At 36.6% G+C, this 16,288-nt stretch overlaps 1 protein-coding gene across 1 annotated transcript in view; it reads right to left on the bottom strand.

Moving 5' to 3' along the window:
* Positions 1–16,288, bottom strand: part of BCAP29 (B cell receptor associated protein 29) — a 76,530-nt gene that overhangs the window by 49,030 nt on the left and 11,212 nt on the right. Inside the window, exons 4-5 of the mRNA XM_066272206.1 lie at positions 5,184–5,334; positions 3,936–4,071 (exon numbers count right to left, since the gene is read on the bottom strand). Coding sequence (XP_066128303.1) covers positions 3,936–4,071; positions 5,184–5,334 — 287 coding nt within the window. The remainder of the gene's footprint in view (positions 1–3,935; positions 4,072–5,183; positions 5,335–16,288) is intronic.

Raw genomic sequence — 16,288 nt, forward strand, 5'->3', positions numbered from 1 at the left:
ATCTGCAAGCGATAAGCTAAATACAAATGAAGGGATAATACGCCATGGTTAAGAGTGTGAACTCTAGACTCAAACTGCCTAGATTAAATCTTAGTTCTGTCACTTATCTGAAGTCATCTTAGCTGAATGATTTTGTGCAAGTTACTTAATATTTTTGTGCCTCCATTTTCTTATGTATAAAATGCAGATAATAAAGTATCAACCTCATTGGGTTGTTGCAAGAATTAAGAGTTAATACCTTACTGTGAAGCATTTGAAGTGATACCTAACAGAGTATCAGCTATTATTTATGACCTTGAGGCTCAGAACATATGAGGTGATTTGCCCGAGGTCACAAAGCTAATTACTGGTAGAGACTGGACCAGTAAGTCTCTTGCATCTCAGGGTAATATACTTTCCTTTAGATAATGTGTCTCTGATACAGATTGAAGAGGTATTTTAGCAATTTTATCCCTCCTTAACCAGTATTTCAAAACCTACACGAATAAAGTATCTTGAAATAACAGTCGTCTTTGATATTCTGACTTACGGCCCTCATTAATCAATACTTGCACTTGACAGTATTTATGTCCCTATTTATGTCTGGGTTACAGACTTTCTCCCCACTGTATACTGGCTTTAGCCCAGCATCTCTGTGCACCTCGGACAATCCAGGACCACTGAATGGGTCAGAGATATGCAGGAAGCAGGGAACCAGTACAGTGTGGAACCAAAGGGCAGGAAAACAAAAAATGGAAGCAATTGTGGGGGAATCAAAGAATCAGTAGTCATGAAATAAACTTCTTTGCAATAGTAACTGGTTCTGAAAATAATTTAAAAACCGTTTTGAGGAAGAGACTTTTTATGAAGGACAAGATTAATTTAAGCACATTAATTATGATATATAGGAGAAAAATAATTAGTAGTAGAACATTACAAAAACATATTCCATTTTCTTAGAGCTGACGAGTAGGAAGACAATAAATAAAGAATAAGAGGGAAAAAAGCAGTGTTCTACTAGGAGTTACAACTCATGATGGGCATAAAGTTAAATCAAGTAGGCATATGGTTAGTACACAAAGGCAAGGTTGTGTGCTTAGAAGCTAGCCCTCACATGAATCAATGCTTCAGGGTTTTGTTTCTTTTTTATCATTGGGAAAGGAGATCAAAGGACAGAAAATAAAGCAAATGATACTAAGGTGCAAAATGAGGCCGATTCTGTTGCTGAAACATTCCTCCAAAAAAGCAAAAATGACTTATTGCTCGCTTTTAAATTTACAAATACTAACAGCTTGATTTCCCAACTTATATTTACTACAAAGGGTAATTTATGTGACATCTGTAAGTCAATACCTTTTCAAAGCAACAAAACAAAGTAAAAAATAAACTGATGCTTATTCTCTAAAGATTCCTTAAAGTATCTAAGAAACATTTTTGAATTCTGTTTCTATATAAATACCTTTTTGTTGTAATGAAAATAACATACATCAAAATAAGTAAAACAGGGTTTTGAATAGATGACAATGATACTACAGCACAAGGCAGAATATTTTGAGTTTTGCCTTATTTAGTAAGTTTTAAAAAAACTTTAAATTGTATTATGTAATAGCTAACTCATTTAGAATTGATGAAAGGTGGTGCTTATAGTTTCTTTTATAAGAGGCTGGGCTTTAGGACATGGATAAGGATTGAATTCTCTATTGATGGACTCACACTTTTTACATAAATATAATGTGGGTGTAACATATAACTGACTGCACTTCATTATTTATAATAGAGAAATAAGCTTATTGCATTGTTTTAGAAATGCTTTCTTTCAAGAAAATCTATTTTTTTTTTTTTTTTTTTACATAGGCAGAGATAGACAGGGACAGACAGACAGGAACAGAGAGAAAGATGAGAAGCATCAATCATTAGTTTTTCGTTGCGCGTTGCGACTTCTTAGTTGTTCATTGATTGCTTTCTCATATATGCCTTGACCGCGGGCCTTCAGCAGACCGAGTAACCCCTTGCTGGAGCCAGCGACCTTGGGTCCAAGCTGGTGAGCTTTTTGCTCAAGCCAGATGAGCCCGCGCTCAAGCTGGTGACCTCGGGGTCTCGAACCTGGGTCCTTTCGCATCCCAGTCCGACGCTCTATCCACTGCGCCACCACCTGGTCAGGCTCAAGAAAATCTATTTTGCTTCTGAGTAATTCTATTGATACTTTTTATTAAAATGCAGAATTAGCCCTGGCTGGGTTGCTCAGTAGACACAGCATTGTCCTGGGAGGTTGTGGGTTCAATCTCCAGTCAGGGCACACACTGAAACAATCAATGAATGCACAACTAAATGGAACTAAGTGGAACAATGAGTTGATATTTCTTTCTCCCTTTTCTCCCCCTAACCCTCTTCTCAAATCATTGAAAAAAATTTAAAATATATAAAAAAATAAAAAGCAGAACTAGCAAAACACAGGGATTAATATGAACTGAAAACACTCCAGTATGAGATCTGAGCCCTAAAATTTAAACTGAAGTAAAAAATACCCAAAATAATTTTAGATATTTCATTTTTCCATTTGTTTGTCTTTTTATTTAATGGGAAAAGCATGGCAGTCCCTGAATGGCAGGGAAAGGACAGCACTGGGCTCTCAAAGAAAGATTATCAGCAGCATCACAAAGTTAAAGATTTTTTTTTTTTCAGAAAGAGAATGAGAGAAACATCTTTTTTTAAGTGAGAGGAGAGATAGACTCCCACATGTGCCCTGTGATCCACCCAGCAACCCCCGTCTGGGGCTGATGCTCAAATCAACCGAGCCACTGGCTGTGAGAGGGGTAAGGGGTGGGGCAGCAGATGGTTGCTTCTCATGTGTGCCCTGACAGAGAATGGAACCCAGGATGAACAGCCACATGCTAGGATGACACTCTATCCACTGAGCCAAATGGCCAGGGCCAGGAAACATCAATTTGTTGCTCCACTTATTTATGCATCACTGGTTGATTCTTGTATGTGCCCTGATTGGGAATTGAACCCACAACCTTGGCATATTAGGACAAACTCTAACTACCTGAGCAACCTGGCCAGGGAACAAAGTTAAAGATTTAAAATATATATTATATGCAGTCTTCAATCTACATAAACTATTTTCCTCTGCTTCCTACACAACCATCATTTAAAAGAAAACAAACAAACAAAAGGGCTTACAAAAATAACAGAAAAGGAAGCAAACAGAGAGACTTATGAATACTTGCTTTAGGTTATAAAGTAAAATTAAGGGTAATGAATGAATTAAAAATTACATTCTCAGAATACTTTTCTCCTTAAATCACAGGAAATAGATACAATGGCATTAATTTACTATAGAGGGAAACTGTGAGAATAAACAAATCTAAAAGATTATAAAATTATAAAATACTTTTGAAACAATTAATTTGTAGAATATTGCTATTTATGATCATTTTCTGCATATAAATTAAGCAAATGGGCCCTGGCCGGTTGGCTCAGCGGTAGAGCGTCGGCCTGGCGTGCGGGGGACCCGGGTTCGATTCCCGGCCAGGGCACATTGGAGAAGCGCCCATTTGCTTCTCCACCCCCCCTCCTTCCTCTCTGTCTCTCTCTTCCCCTCCCGCAGCCAAGGCTCCATTGGAGCAAAGATGGCCCGGGCGCTGGGGATGGCTCCTTGGCCTCTGCCCCAGGCGCTAGAGTGGCTCTGGTCGCGGCAGAGCGACGCCCCGGAGGGGCAGAGCATCGCCCCCTGGTGGGCGTGCCGGGTGGATCCCGGTCGGGCACACGCGGGAGTCTGTCTGACTGTCTCTCCCCGTTTCCAGCTTCAGAAAAATACAAAAAAAACCCAAAAAACAAAAAACAAAACAAAACAAAAAAATTAAGCAAATGCTCTTTTTAATGCTGAAAAATAATATACCACCTCTCAGAAATATTAACATTTACACAAATTTTTAAAAAGAAAACTTAAATACCTGTTTTAGTCTTTCATTCTCTTTCATGAAGTTTTTGGCAGCCTCATTAGTATTTTCTGCTTGAGTTTTAAGTACTCCTTTGTTTGACGTTTCTTTTGCCAGCTGAGTAATAAGGGTAACCAGACGTCTCAACACTCTAAGAAAATTAAAAAACAAACCAAAACAACCTTTAAAATAAAGAGTCATTGTCAAACAACTTCCTTCAGGTATAGATGAGAGATGACGGTTAGAAAGGACACCCTTTTTATTTTATGTATTAATATATGTATGTATGTATTTATTTTGAGGGGGAGAGAGAAATATAAAGTCGTCCCACTTAGTTGTGCACCCCACTGATTGCTTCTTATATGTGTCCTGACTGGGATTTGAACTGACAACCTCAGGGTTGAGCCAGCCCCATCAAGCCTATGGCCCTGAGATCAAGCTGGTGACCTTGGTGATGCTCTATGTACTGCACCACTGGCCAGGGTCACATACTTTTTTAAAAAAAAAATCCAAGTCTTCCAGTCAAAACACACTGCTGTATCCTGGCCAGAGAGCTCAGTTGGTTACAGCATCATACGAAATCACAGAGGTTGCCAGTTTGATCCTTGGCTGGGCACATACAGAAACAGATCTATGTTAAAATAATCTTTAAGTACAACCATGAAATGATACTTGAAAGTATATATATATACTGTTCACAAAAATTAGGGGATATTTCAAAATGAGTATGAAGAAGCGATAAAATATCCCGATTTTTGTGAGCAGTGTACATTCCATGGGAGCGTACAAAAGGAGACCTACCTACTTTGGGAGGAATGATGGTCAGAGAAGGATTCCCTGAGAAACACTGAAGGATAAAAAGTTAGCCGGGGACAGAGGGAAGAGGAGGAGGAAAAACAGCTGTGAAGAACCTGAAGTAGGAAGGAGCTAGGTACACAATAGGAACTCAATAAATATTCATTGTAAGAATGAATGAATGAATGAGTGAACAGTGGAGGTCAGTGTGGGAGGAATGTGGTGTACTGTATATGTCAGAGAACAGTATGAGAAAAGGATCAAGAGAGCAGGGGTCAGATCATGCAAGGCTTATTAACCTTTCAAACTGACAAGCCTTAACTACTGCTTATTTGGTTATACAGTCAGTTCTTTTATGAAGATGTTAGTATACTAAATATTATAGAAAAAATACCTTATGTAGGCTAAAAAATAAAAAACACAAATTATATTTTTAAATTGTGTGTGGTTTTGTTTTTATTTACTTACAACCAAAAAAATAATGAAAATCCAGAAATGTAAAGATTTCTTTGAGCCCTAAAAAGTTTCATATGCGTATGTTCATGGACACCAGGTTTGCTGGGTAAGAACTTCTCCATGTCAGCAGCAGAGGAGTATTTCCTTACTTCTCTCACAGCATCTGTTAGAGACAAATAGGAAACATTACTTTTGGCTTTTAAGAATATAAACTTACTATTAAAATGGGAAGCAGTTTTAGAATAATTGAGCTATCCTTTAAGTAACAGACTTCAGGTAGGGGCTCTGTTTTTGTCTTTCTCTCTACATACTTGAGAGGGTTCAATGCTCAAAGCAGATCATCTGTACGTGGAGATTAGTGGTCAACTTTGTAATAGCAATTTTGTTTTTTACTATATTTATCTAGAACTCATCATCATTGTACCATCTCTGTCTCTAGCTACACTACAAACTATTACCTTTCACTTTCTCTATCCCTAATAGGTTGAATAAATTTTAAGCACCGACAATAATGTATAGGCCATATCCCATTACAATCAATTCCAAGACACTATCCTATTTCTCTCACTGTACTAGCAATTTATTATACCTATCATTTTGTTGATGGTTTCCATGGCTGTATAGAAGCTTTTTATTGATAGTTTGATGTAATCTCATTAACTTGTTTTTGTTGCCTTTGCTTTTGGTGTCAAATCCAAAAAGTCATTGCCAAGACCCTTACTGCCTATGCTTTTTTCTAGGAGTTTTATAGTTTCAAGTCTTTAATACATTTTGAGTTAATTTAAAATTTTTTATTTTTCAGTTATAGTTTACAGTCAATATTCTTTTGTATTAGTTTCAGGTATACGATAAGTTAATTTTTGTATGGTATAAGACAGTGGTCCAGTTTTCCCAACACCATTTATTGAAGAGACTGTCCTTACCCCCATTGTATATTTGTATATTCTTGGTTCTTTTGTCATAAATTAATTGAACATATATGTGTGGGTTTACTTCTGTGCTGTTTGGTTGCATTAGTCCGTCAGTGGTTCTCAAAGTGTGCGCCAGGGCGCACTGGTGCACCCTAGAAGATTTCCAGGTGCACCCTATGGTATTCCAGAGAAATATATGCCTGTTGGGGACCAAAAAACCAACAGAGTTTTTGGAGTTTAGATTTTTGGGGACAGAGGTATGGGGAATTGGCTGTAAGCTGAGTCTGCCCAACCACCTACCTCACTTGCCTGATTAGGTTGCAAAAGGCTGTTAAGCTGTGGTGCTGGATTGTTTACACTACCCCCCATGTTCCCTGGAAAGACTGAAGCAAGTTTCTTCTATCCTCTGTTTGGTGTAAAGTTAAGATGATATGTATGGTGGGGGATTTGGATTGATGATTAAACATAAGGAATTGTCTCTTGAAGCCTTTTGGATTTCTATAAAAGAATATGTGGCAATATCTAAAAAAGCTTTGAACATTTTACTATGATTTTCAACATCTTATTTATGTGAATTAGGGTTTTCTACCCTCAACACAATTAAGAGTAAAAAGAGAGGAATTCTTCAATGTACTGACGAGGAAATGAGAGTTTGCCTTTCAAATATATGCCCAAACATTGAAGAAATCGCTAGGAAACATCAGGCTGATGTTTCTCATAAACACAAGAATGAAAAACCTTAACACATTCATACCGGGACCTGCCAAGTTTACTAAATCTTACTAAGTGTGTGTGTGTGTGTGTGTGTGTGTGTACACATATATATAAGGTCTACCGGAAAGTTCTGTTCGTTTCTATTACAGCAAGTTTTGACAGGTAAGCACATGTTTATTTGGCGCATGTGTGCCTCTCTATTTTTATCACTTAATGTATACATACTGACGTAGCAAATTAACTAAAATAAAGTTGATTCATGTTAGTCTTATGTGTGAGCCATAGTATATCCATGGCTGCTGATAAAGTTCATTTACGCCACTGTAATTTTTATGAATTTCAACAAGGAAGAAATGCTACAGAAGCATGTCTGTCACATTCACCATATTCCCCGGACTTAGCACCCTCCGACTATCACTTGTTTTTGTCTTTACAAAATTTTTTGAAGGGCAAAAAATTCAAAAATGAAGGAGATATCAAACAAGCACTGGTTCAATTTTTCACATCAAAAGATAAAACATTAAAAAAAAAAGATAAAACATTTTTCAAAAATGGGATATACATATTGCCCTCACACTGGCAAGTAATCATTAATAATAATGGTAATTATATTATTTAATAAAGTTTATTGATGGTAAAAAAAAATTTGTATTTTGTTTTATTCCAAAAACGGACAGAACTTTCCGGTAAACCATACATACATATATATATATATATATATATATATATATATATATATTTTTTTTTTTTTTTTTAAGTATTCTAAAAAGCATTAACTCAAAAAATATAACATAAAAATGTTTATTAATGTCAGAATAAATTTAATTTTGTTGTATTTATTTTAATTACTATAAAAGCATGCTTGGACTTTATATTTTTTAATATTTATTTTATTTCTCAGAAATTTGTATATAGTGAGCATACAATTATTTGCAGGATTTTAAATGTGCCCCGACTTCAAAAATTTTGAGAACCACTGGTCTATGTGTTAGTTGTTATGCCAATACTATACTGGTTTGATTATTATTACAGCTTTGCAATATTCCGTATTTTGAAATTAGGGAACATGATGCCTCTAGTATTGTTCTTTCTCAATATTGCTTTGGCTATTTTGACCATTTTGTGGTTCCTTACAAACTTCAAGATTGTTTCGTTTTTTTCCTTTTTGTGACAGAGACAGAGAGAGTCAGAGAGAGGGACAGGTAGGGACAGACAGACAGGAAGGGAGAAAGATAAGAAGCACCAATTCTTCGTTGTGGCACCTTAGTTGTTCATTGATTGCTTTCTCATATGTGCCTTGACTGGGGGCTACAGCAGACTGAGTGACCCCTTGCTCGAGCCAGTGACCTTGGATTCAAGCTGGCAATCCTTGCTCAAACCAGATGAGTCTGTGCTCAAGCTGGCGACCTCAGGGTCTCGAACCTGGGTCCTCCACTCTATCTACTGCACCATCGCCTGGTCAGGCAGGATTATTTATTCTGTAAAAAAAGCCATTGGAATTTTGGTAGGGATTGTATTGAATCTTCATATTACCTTGGGTAGTATAAACATTTTTTTCAATATTAATTTTCTAATCTATAGGCATGAAATACCTTTGCATTTATCTATTCAATTTCTTTCACCAATCTCTTATAGTTTCCAGTATACAGGTCTTTCACATTTTTGGTTAGTTATTCCTAGGTATTTTACCCTTTTTTTTTTATTCATTTTAGAAAGGAGAGAGAGAGAGGGAGGGAGGGAGGGAGGGAGGGAGGGAGGGAGGGAGAGAGAGAGAGAGAGAGAGAGAGAGAGAGAGAGAGAAACAGAGAGAAGGGGGAGGAGCAGAAAGCATCAACTCCCATATGTGCCTTGACCAGGCAAACCCAGGGTTTTGAACCGGCGACCTCAGCATTTCCAGGTCGACGCTTTATCCACTGCACCACCACAGGTCAGGCAATTTCTTTTTTGATGCACTTATGAGGTTTTCTTAATTTCTCTGATAGTTCATTATTAGCATATAAAAATGTAGATTTCTGTATAATGATGTATCCTGCAATTTTACTGAATTCTTTTTTTAAGTGATTTTTTTTCGATTTATTCATTTTTATAGAGAGAGGAGAAAGAGAAAGGAAGAGAGAGAGAGAGAGAAAGATGGAGGAGCAGGAAGCATCAACTCCCATGTGTCTTGACCAGGCAAGCCAAGGGTTTTGAACCTGCAACCTCAGTGTTCTAGATCAACACTTTATCCACTGAACCACCACAGGTCAGGCAACTTAATTCATTTACTAGTTTTAACCATTATTTTTGTGAAGTTCTTAGGGTTTTTTATATCTATACATAGAGATTTCTGTATCATGTTATCAGCAATAGTGACAGTTTTACTTCTTCTTTTCTGATTTGGATGCCTTTTATTTATTTTTCTTGCTTAATTGCTCTGGCTAGGACTTACAAATGCTATGTTGAATAAAAACGTAAGAGTGGGTATCCTCACTTGGTTACTGAAGGCTTTTAGCTGTTCACTGTTGAGTATGATGTTAGCTGAAGTTAGTCATATATGACCCTTATCATGTTGAGGTACACTGCCTCTACACCAACTTGGTTTAGAGTTTTTATCATAAATGGATGTTAAATATATATATTTTCAAATGCTTTTCCTGCATCTATTGAGATGATTCTATAATTTTTATTGCTAACCTTTAAAAAGAAATCATGAATGTCCTTAATATAAAAACTAAAATCACTGATTTTAACCCTTTCTTCTTTTTTGAATAAACACTCAGTTATAAATTTCCGCTAAACAGGACTTTATTGCCTAATTATCCTATGAATTTTGATATAATGTATTTTAACTAGTATTCAATTAAAATATTTTTTTGCCTTTGAGTACTTCTTTGACCCATGTGCTACTGACAAGTGTCTTGTCTAATTTCCAAATATGTGTGGTTCTTCCAATACATGTTACTGAGTTCTCTTTACATACTAGGTGATTTCAGTTCTTCTGTTAATTTATTGAGACTTATTTTTCTGGTCCAGAATATAGTGTACCTTGGTAAATAGAGTATATAGTATCTTTGGGTACCCTTGTGAAGAATATTTATATTTTCAGCTGTTGGGTGAGACTTGATTTTTACACTTTTTAGGGCTATTCTGTTTTGATTTCAATTTTAATTAAATTCCTAATCCCTGGCCACAATAAATTTTCTATTCCCAAGAGCAACCTTCTGTGATTTTAGTGAAAAGGTCCAAGGTGTTTGCTACAGCCCTCTAACTTCATGAGACTTGTAACTCTAAACTCTATTTCCCCTTGCTTGGCAGCATCTAAAATTTCTGCTCAGTTCTTTCAGCTTTCTAGCTGCTGCCTTCCACAGAGCTCCTTGAAATCTCCCCTACGGATCCACAGTTCAAAATTCAGCCAAGGCCTGACCAGGTGGTGGTGCAGTGGATAGAGCGTCAGACTGGGATGTGGAGGACCCAGGTACGAGACCCCGAGGTCACCAGCTTGAGTGCGGGCTCATCTGGTTTGAGTAAAGCTCACCAGCTTGGACCCAAGGTCGCTGGCTCGAGCAAGGGGTTACTCCGTCTGCTGAAGGCCTGTGGTCAAGGCACATATGAGAAAGCAATCAATGAACAACTAAGGTGTGGCAGCGAAAAACTGATGATTGATGCTTCTCATCTCTCTCCGTTACTGTCTGTTTCTTTCTATCCCTCTCTCTGACTCACTCTCTGTCCCTGTAAAAAAACAAACAAACAAACAAAATTCAGCCAAGGATTTGAGGAGAGTTTAGATGTAGATTTTGGGGTTTACTTTCTGAGGTTTTCTCTTTTCTTGCTCATCTCCCCTTAATTTCCAGTGTTTGTGATTTCTGACACCTCTAGCTAGTAAGACTGTGGTTTTCTGCTTGGAGTTCTGACCAAGCCACATGGGCTGAGAACTGCCCTGAGAGGAATCATTATATAAACCTGATCACACCCAGCGTGATTCCCTACTTTCAAGGTGTGACTTCCTTCCAGTACCCATCTACTTCTGGTTGCTTCCTATGCTTTCAAATACCTTTTTGCCCAGGTTTCACAAATAGGAGGATTAATCTACTACATGCTATTTTGTCATCTGACTTTTTTTTTAATATTTATTTTTAATGATTTGAGAGAGAGAGGAGGGAGAGGGAGAGAAAGAGACAGGAACATCAATCTGTTCCTGCATGTGTCCTTACCAGGAATCAAACGGCAACCTCTGTGCTTCGGGCCAATGCTCTAACCAACAGAGCTAACTGGCCAGAGCCCATTCAACTTTTGAAATATTATTATTTTATAAAATTTATTGAGGTGGAATTCACATAACAAAATTAACCATTTTAAAGTGAAAAATTTAGAGGCATTTAGTATATTCACAATATTTTGCAAGTACCATCTCTAGTTCCAAGTCATTTCTGTTATTCCAAAATAAAACCTAAATAAATCACTCCCCCCAAAATTTGACTGTAGTTATATACCACCATTTCTATTACTGAAAATCTTTTACTTTCTATTACTGAAAATTTCTAATGCCATTATCATACTAATTTATTTCATGCTGCAATATACATACAACAGTTTTAAAATTACTAACAATGAAATTAAGTGAAGTTTCAGATTTCTCTGCACTTTTGTTTTTAGAATTTATCCACCAAGGAGGTAGAGTTAGAGTGCTATGTTCAAGAGTTCCTTAAAACAATTATTTCTCTGTGTCATATGTTTCCAATCTTATATAATGTTCAGTTTATATATTCTTGTTTATTTTCAATTCTAGAGTTTGCTTTTTCTAGCTTCCTAAAACTTAAAGTTTTCTTTCTTTAAAACAGTTAAGCAGCATTGTAATACCTGTTTTTTGAAAGTGGTAACCTTTCTTGCAAAATTATCTGGCTTTACAGTTCTCTGAAGGGGGTAGCTTTATGACAACTTCCCATTTTTCTATAAAAGCTGGTCTTAAATTTTCTATATCTGTTAGGGTTCATTTGGCAAATTATATTTTCCTATGAATCACCCATGTTATTTAGGTTTTCAATTTGTTTGCAAATAAAAGTATATAAAGTAGTTTCTTAAGTTATCTTTTAAAATAATTTCTTTGGTTTTAACAGCTATTTCCCTTTTGACATTCCTCAGATTCCCTTAATAATATAGTAAGAGCATCCCAACCACTACAACAGGGGTTGGGAACCTTTTTAGCTGAGAGACTCATGAACACCGCATATTTTAAAATGTAATTCCGTGAGAGCCATACAACGACCCATGTACGTTAGGCATTATCCAATAAAAATTTGGTGTTGTCCCAGAGGACAGCTGTGATTGGCTCCAGCCACCCGCAACTATGAACATGAGCGGTAGGAAATGAATGGATTGTAATACATGAGAATGTTTTATATTTTTAACATTAGTTTTTTATTAAAGATTTGTCTATGAGCCAGATGCAGCCATCAAAAGAGCCACATCTGGCTCGTGAGCCATAGGTTCCCGACCCCTGCATTACAACATAATTAAAAAAACAAATAAAATAGTATTTATCAATTATTCTGAGCTAGCCAGAGGAAACAGATAGTAATATAATGGGTCATTATGCTTGTGATTCAGCTTCCTTGGAAATTTAATGGGAATAATACTACTGGATCCATTAAACAGAAATGCTGAAGACTGATTAATAATATCAAAAAAGTTTATGAGTGTAAATGGACATACAAAACCACGCACAGAGTGAATCACCTGTGTCTGAAAAGTGGTATGGAGGAAACAATAAGGAGAGGGTGTGATGTGTAGGCAATTTTCTATAAATCATGTGAAGAAAGTCTTTTTCAGATCATCTGTGGAAACTTTCAAATTCCCAGGATGCATTTCTACTGACACTAAACATTCCTGAATTTCGCGGTTCCTTTCTGCCTATTCCCACCTGTGAAAAGACTCATAGATGCACATACACTTTTGAGTCAGTACTGGCTCTAGGAATAGAAACACCTGTAATGATTACCTTACTGAAGACAACCAGGAACAATGAAATCAATTCCAAAGTAAAATATAAATTAAGCATGAGTAACTAATTTTGCATTATTTACACCACTGTCATTATGGTGGACAAGAATATTAGACTATGTACTTTACACACATTACTGCATTTAAACCTTCCAACACTTCAGTGAAGTACAGTAAATGTTATTACCCTATTCTGAGATATAAACACTGAGAATTAAAAGGTAAGTTCTAGCTTCCCACCTTTACCCATCAATGGTTAACGTTCCTGCATTAAACATCCATGATATCCATTTCTCTGCCCACAGATACAGGTTATACCCAGCAGTCATGAATCTGGTGTCCAACTCCGACCTTTAGCTACCGCTTACCAGACAAGACTTGAATACCTGGTGCTAGCTGGTCCGATTTTGAAAATTTAATGGCCTGACATTGGTTTGCAAAATCATACAGGTTCCAAGTATACAACTTAATAAAACATTGCCCCAAGCAAAGTAACTTTTTCTCCCCATTTTCCTCCCCTTTGCCCACCTCCACCTATCCCCCTGATCGCCCTTTCCTCTGGTGATCACTCCACTGTTATCTGTATGTATGTCATGTGTGTGTGTCTGTGTGTGTGTGTTCTGCTTAATCCTTTCACTTTCTTTCATCCAGTCCCCCAACACCGCTCTGCTCTGATAGCTGTCAGTGCTTTCCATGTATCCATGTCTCTGTTTCTATTTTATCAGTTTATTTTCTTCATTAGACTCCACATATAAGTGAGACATATAGAATTTGTCTTTTTTGACTGGCTTATTTCACTTAGCATAATATTCTCCAGATCCATCCATTTGGTCATAAAAGATAAGATTTCCCTTTTGGGAAAAAAAAAATTTCCTTTTTTGTTATGGCCAATAGTATTCCATTGTGTAAATGTACCACAGCATTTTTATACACTCATCCACTGTGGGCAGTTGAGCTGTTTCCAGATCTTAGCTATTATAATTAACTTTACAATAAACATAGGGGTGTAAATATTCTTTCAAATCAGTGTTTTGGGTTTCATTTTTTGAGGAAATCCCATACTGTATTCTACAGTGGTGGCAACAGTCTGCATTCCTATCAACAGTGCAGGAGGGTTCCCTTTTCTCCACATCCTCACCAGCCCGTTTGTTGATTTATTGATGACAGCCATTCTGATAGATGTGATTTCTCATTGTGGTTTTAATTTGTATTTCTCTGATGATTAGTGACAGTGAGCATTTTTTTCATATATCTATTGGCCATCTATATGTCCTTTTTGGAGAAGTGTCTACTCAGGTCCTTTACCTGTTTTTTAATTGGGTTGTTTGTCTTCCTGGTGTTAAAATATTTTGGAAATCAACCCCTTATCAGATTTATCATTGGTAAATATGTTCTCCCATTCAGTGGGTCATCTTTTCATCTTGTTGATGGTTTCTTTTGCTGTGTAAAGCTTTTTAGTTTGATGTAATCCCATTTTTTCCTTTGTTTTCCTTGCCCGAGATTGGGCAAATATACTGCTACAAGAGATGTTTGAAATTCTACTGCCTATGGTTTCTTCTAGGATTTTTATAGTTTTGCAACTTACATTTAAATCTTTTATTCATTTAGAGTTTAGTCTTGTGCATGGTGTAAGTTGGTGGTCTAGTTTTGGGGTGTTTTGTTTTTTGTTTTTTTTTTTGCATGTACCTGTCAAATTTTCCCAACACTATTTATTGAAGAGACTGTCTACTCCATTGTATGATGTTGCCTCCTTTGTAAACTATAAATTGACTATAAAGGTGTGGGTTTATTTCTAGTCTCTGTTCTGTTTCATTGATGCATAAGTCTGTTTTTATGCCAGTACCACAGTTTTGATTAATACGGCTTTGCAGTATAGTTTTATCTCAGGTAATGTGACGCCTCCAACTTTGTTCTTTCTTAAGATTGCTGAGGCTATTTGGAGTCTTTACTGGTTCCATATAAATTTTTGGAATATTTGTTTTCGACCTGTGAGATATGCCACTGGTATTTTAGTAGGAATTGTGTTAAATCTATAGATTGCTTTGGGTAGAATGGACATTTTAATAATGTTGACTCTTCCAATCTATGATCACAGCATTTGCTTCCATTTTTAAGTATATTCCTCAACTTCTTTCTTCAGTACCCTATAATTTTCCAAGTACAACTACTTTACCTCCTTGGTTAAATTTATTCCTAGATTATCTTATTTTTCTTTTGTTGCTATAATAATAAGTTTCTTAAGTTCTCTTTCTGATGGTTTATTATTGATGTATAAGAATGCCACCAATTTCTAAATATTAATTTTGTATCCTGCAACTTTGTTGAATTCATTTATCAGGTCTAGCAGTTTTCTGACTCAGACTTTAGGGTTTTCTAAGTACAGTATCATGCCATCAAAATTAAGGACAGTTTTACTTCTTCTTTTCCAATTTGGATGCCTTTTATTTTTTCTTCTTGTCTGATTCCAGTAATATGTTGAATAAGAGTGGTGAAAGTGTACATCCCTGTCTTGTTCCCAATCTTAAGGGAAACAGTTTTAGTTTTTGCCCATTGAATATGATGGTTGTGGATTTGTCATATGTGGCCTTTATCATGTTGAGGTATTATAATTCCAGTGGCTGAGGCCAGGCAAGTTCCCACTGAATTTGGGCAGATGGTAGAGACACTGTGGAGCCAGAAAGTATTGGGCCATTCCATTTAATTGTCTCACAATGGCGGACAGGCACACAGGCAGGGGAAACCGCTTCTCAGGCAAACAAACAACAAAAATGGCCCCTTACAGTGGCGGGCATGCAATCCGCCATCCACAATCCCCCATCTCTCTGAGCGCAAGCACCCATAACCTTACATAAGCCATACACACATGGTGCAGCCACACACTCACATACCAATCAAGCAAAGTGCTTACATCAGGTAAACCAGCGAGCAAGCACAATAATAGAGCTGACCCACAGGTATGATCGCTCTATTCCCACTCTGCTGAGAGTTTTCATCATAAAGGGGTACTGGATTTTATCAAATGCTTTTTCTGCATCTATTGATACAATCATATGATTTTTAGCCCTCATTTTGTTTATGTGATGTATCATGTTTATTGATTTGTGAATATTATAGCAATCTTGCATCCTAGGGATAAATTCCATTTGATCATGCTGTATGATCTCTTTAATGAAATTGCTGGCTCTGGTTTGCTAATACCTTGTTAAGGATTTTAGCATCTATGTTCATCAGGGATATCAGCCTATAATTTTCTTTCTTTAAAGTCTTTATCTGGTTTTAGAATTAAGATAATGCTTGCCTTGTAAATACAGCTTGAAAGTCTTCCCTCCACTTGGAATTTTTAGAATAGTTTGAAACGGACAGTTGTTAGTTCTTCTTTGAATGTTCACTAAAATTTGCCTGTGAAGCCATCAGTTCAGGACTTTTGTTTGCTGAGTTTCTTGACGACCGGTTCAATTTCATTTGTTATCATTGATCTATTAAGGTTTTCTGATTCATCTTGATTCACTTTTGGAA

The sequence above is a fragment of the Saccopteryx bilineata genome, chromosome 4 (assembly GCF_036850765.1).
Source record: "Saccopteryx bilineata isolate mSacBil1 chromosome 4, mSacBil1_pri_phased_curated, whole genome shotgun sequence".
In the NCBI taxonomy this organism is placed as follows: Eukaryota; Metazoa; Chordata; class Mammalia; order Chiroptera; family Emballonuridae; genus Saccopteryx; species Saccopteryx bilineata.